The 4,049-nt window shown below is 36.5% G+C and overlaps 1 protein-coding gene across 4 annotated transcripts in view; it reads right to left on the reverse strand.

The window, feature by feature from the left end:
• SFSWAP (splicing factor, suppressor of white-apricot family) overlaps positions 1-4,049 on the reverse strand; it is a 50,969-nt gene that overhangs the window by 46,250 nt on the left and 670 nt on the right. For all 4 annotated transcript variants that reach the window (XM_010289870.1, XM_010289868.1, XM_010289871.1 and 1 more), the window contains exons 2-3: positions 1,769-1,938; positions 1,101-1,238 (exon numbers count right to left, since the gene is read on the reverse strand). In XM_010289870.1, the coding sequence (XP_010288172.1) occupies positions 1,101-1,238; positions 1,769-1,938 (308 nt within the window). The remainder of the gene's footprint in view (positions 1-1,100; positions 1,239-1,768; positions 1,939-4,049) is intronic.

Genomic DNA, 4,049 nt, shown 5'->3' on the forward strand with positions numbered 1-4,049 from the left:
GACCAATAGAGAGATGGCATCCACCTTTTTAATCTCTACACAGTAAAGAAAGATGGGGGAGCCAAACTAGAAACATGTTCTTCCCTATCACCTCCAATTTTTCTATCTATATATATCCCTATATATACACAGACACCCACAATGTGAAAAACATCCCTATGGCAAGAAATACCCAAAAATCGTACGTAAAGAAAACTTGGGAACTATTTGGTTCCAAATTTTCCAGACAAATGGGAATAAAACAAATTAAATAAACCCCAGAAAAGACAACGCAACTCAGCATCAGTACCGAAGGGTATAGGAGAAACTCCTGGTAGAATGCAAGTGGCATGGAGACACTGCCCTGACACCACCTCTCACACACAGCAGCAAAAAACACTAAATAAGCTTTAGCACCTAAAATAGTCCTGCATTGTAGCACACACCTTGCTAAAAAAAGCACCTCTCATACCATGGTAACCGACCAATATGTAGTTAGACAACCCAGTTGTTAATTAAACAATCCTAACTTTACTAAGACATGGTTCAATAACACTTGAAAGCTTCCTTATGACTTTGTGTTAAAAATGTTAAATTATCATAAAGATGGGAACACGAGGATCTGAATTCTGCATTTTTAAGATCACAGTGAGGGGCACACTACATTGAAGACAGACTCATTTATAATACAGATGACAAAATCTAAACTTAAAAAAAATACATATTGTCATTAATGACTATTCCGCCTATGTTTGTAATGATCTTCTCCTTGACCAAGAAACTTAGTGTTAACAGAGCGCCATGCCATGAATTACTATTTTTTTTCTGAATAAGAATCTGCAAGACAGCAGAACTAAATTTCCTATCCTGACTACTGTAGTATTGACTGTGCTGTAGCAGTAAAATTCTTAAGCACATCAAGAGCCAAGTTTGCAAAAATTCAGAGTTCCATAAGACTTTGCTGAAATGCTTTGAGATTTTTTTACTTGCATTTTAAAGAAACACACCTTCAAACACACTTTTAAAAAAGAAACGCACTTTTCAACCTTCAACTGCAAGTGAGAGACACAGAGGTGTTATGTTCTTCCTCCCAATTAACCCTGGCTATTTTTACCCCTTACCTCTTTGTTTTGCAGGCTGATGCTCCTCCTCCTCAGTGGGTTCTGAAGGGTCATAATAATCACTACCATAGCGGAATCCCACTGCATTATAGGTACCATCCTCTGCCAAAGCTTCACTCAGTCTTTTATATTCCTCCTCTTGAACCAAAATGCAATTACCATTCATTAGAACATATTTAAAAGCTATTTTCTTAAAATAAAAAGTAGTAATATTTCTTACTTTAGTTTTTAAATGAGAAGTTTTCATCTAATCATTTTAGCTTTCATTAAAAACTGAATAGAAAAACACAGCATTTACATATGCTGACCATTTATTTCTTCCTGAAGAGATAAAGGCTGTGGGTTAAAACATTCTAATGTAATTATGCATACAAGAGCACAGAATTTAATTTATACAAGACTAAAAATGAAGAAGAATGTGTTTATTTGGGGTTTTTTGGGGGGTCTCAAATCCCAGTCTGCCCTCAGAATCTGGGAAATTTCTGTGTGGATCTATATTTAAACTATCCTGAGGTCCTCTCACATACGCAAAGACTCCCGTTTTTCGAATCCACTGGGTACTGTCAAGATAACATCAGAAAAAGAGAGTATAAAATTAGGAGTAAATTTAATTTCATAATTATTTATTTAAACATGTGCTAAACTCAGGAAGTTTCCTTGAGCAATACCTTGCCTCGCCTCCTCCTCAAGCAAGTCCGTATGCAAGGCTAAATACCTCTCTTCATCACAGAGGGCTTCTATTCTAGCTTCCTCTTCAGACAATTGATAATCTCTGTTCCATGTGGAATATTCAGCATCATATTCAGAAAGGTCATGTAGGTGACCACGCCCATCGTACCTGCAAGATGAAACAGCTGGTCAATGCAAAAAACTTAGGGCTTGGGTTTATGCGACTACTTAAATACTTACCCATTAAAAATGAAAAAAAAAAAAACAAACTTATACGTTAAAGCATATTTCCTTTTACAAGTTACGTTTAATTTTGATAATCATTTGTCACCAACTATCGAAAATTTGTTTAATAGTCTAAATTCCTCTCAAAGAAACTAACAAATTATTACAATTAAAGGCAAAGGTATCCTTTAATAGTTTAAGTGGGATCCATTTCCGTAACAGCTCTTACCGTACGTGCTTCAACCAACCAATCAATGTCACTTGCAAAATACGTTTTTCTGGAAAGTCAAATAGCTTACATTCACACAAACCCGAATACATAAATACCTATCCGTAAGAACCAAACGGTCGAAATTTCCTCGCTTCTTTCTGCTAGTCCCGAACTCTCAGGAGATATCTTCACCATAGAAACTTGCGTCCATTGGAGGTAAAATCATGGCTAGGCTCGGCCCCTAGCCATTTGGCTGAGGAAATAAGTTCTGGGTTATGTGATAGAGAGACACACATACATAGGAACAGTAACATATACATGCAATTTAAGGAGGTTCACCGTAAAAACGGCAAAGATCAATGACGTACAGTTCCTTTCTACTAAGCAGAAATAGTTTTATTTGCAGGAAAAGCACTGCATTGGGATAATGTTTATGAATCAGTAAGAGAAACTGATTGAAAAGTAAAGTGACAGTAAACTCGACTCCGCTGAGGTGTCTTCCCACACACAACTCTTGACTTGTGCCAACTTGCTAGACCAAAAACAAAGAAAGTAAATATTCTTATAGCAAAAAGTTAATCAAACACGTAGGTCTGGTTAATCAAGCTCTGTCCACAGGTAAACTTCAACCCATGTCTTCTCATAGCAATGTGCTTTTCTCAAAATGGTGAAAATGAAGACTTCCTGCTGCTGGAGATAAAAAGAATCTAAGCTTCCAAAGGAGTTTATAAGATTAGTCATTGCAAGCTACCTTAACTTACAAATGTATGTTATTCATACTTTCCAGTATATACATGCACATACTTAGTTTTTGCTCCCAACAATTTCTGTAACGCCTGTAAATTGGGTTACTGTTGCACAGGACCACAAAAATGGCCTCTACCCACTAATGAAATCTGTCACAAAAGTGATCTGGATTAGAAGTGTGCATCATAACACTTCTATTCTCATGTAAGAAAGAAATTAGTGTAACTACAAACACTTATGGTTGTTTTTTCATGTCTTCATGTTTATTCCAATTAATTTCAATCATAAAAATCATTCATGGCAGAAACCCCAAAATAGTGCAAGGGCATTTCTTTTTTCTCTAGTCTTATGGAACGAGATTAAAAAAACCTTCCCTTACTAATATTTTTCCAAGCCAAATACAGTTGTTAAAACAAGAAAAATTATGTATAGCACCAAAGTAATGATGAAATTGAGGGAACAAATATCTATAGTATGTCATGTGATCCTTTTCAAACCAAAATCCTTCCATCTTTCACACTGAGGTTTTCAGGGTCAGCCACAACTCTTAAAATTGTACTTCCAGTACGCCACTCAAATATACCCAACCTGACCTCCTATTTTCCTTCTCTCTAGGAAAATATTCAGAAAATTAATTCTGAATTAATTTATTTCTAAATTCCACCCTGCATTGCTGAAACAACTTAGAGACCAGAAGAAACGTCAAAGCAGATTCTCTCTCTGGCCATGAACCTGTACCTACTGCAAAGCAACCAAAAAGACCCAAGCCCTGACATAAAACTTGAGAAGTAAGCACCCAAAATCAAAGCCATTCTGCCTGATACAATGAATCATGGCACAAAGAAAAAGTAAATAGGCCAAGAATTGCTTCTGGGGTATCCTATCAACAGTCTACAGTCAGATTACGTAGGAGAAACAAAAAAACTCCATTTCCCCTAACGTGGATAAATACCCTTCCAATCCCCACACTGCACCCTTCTCGCTTAGAAAACATATAAAGTGCCTAATAAGTATTCCTATGTAGTAAGGCTCCTTTGGCTTCCACATGAGAAAAGATGATGTTTGTGGTTTGCACTGAAAAGGAACAGATCATTCCT

This window comes from Phaethon lepturus, unplaced genomic scaffold (assembly GCF_000687285.1).
Source record: "Phaethon lepturus isolate BGI_N335 unplaced genomic scaffold, ASM68728v1 scaffold4886, whole genome shotgun sequence".
Taxonomy (NCBI): Eukaryota; Metazoa; Chordata; class Aves; order Phaethontiformes; family Phaethontidae; genus Phaethon; species Phaethon lepturus.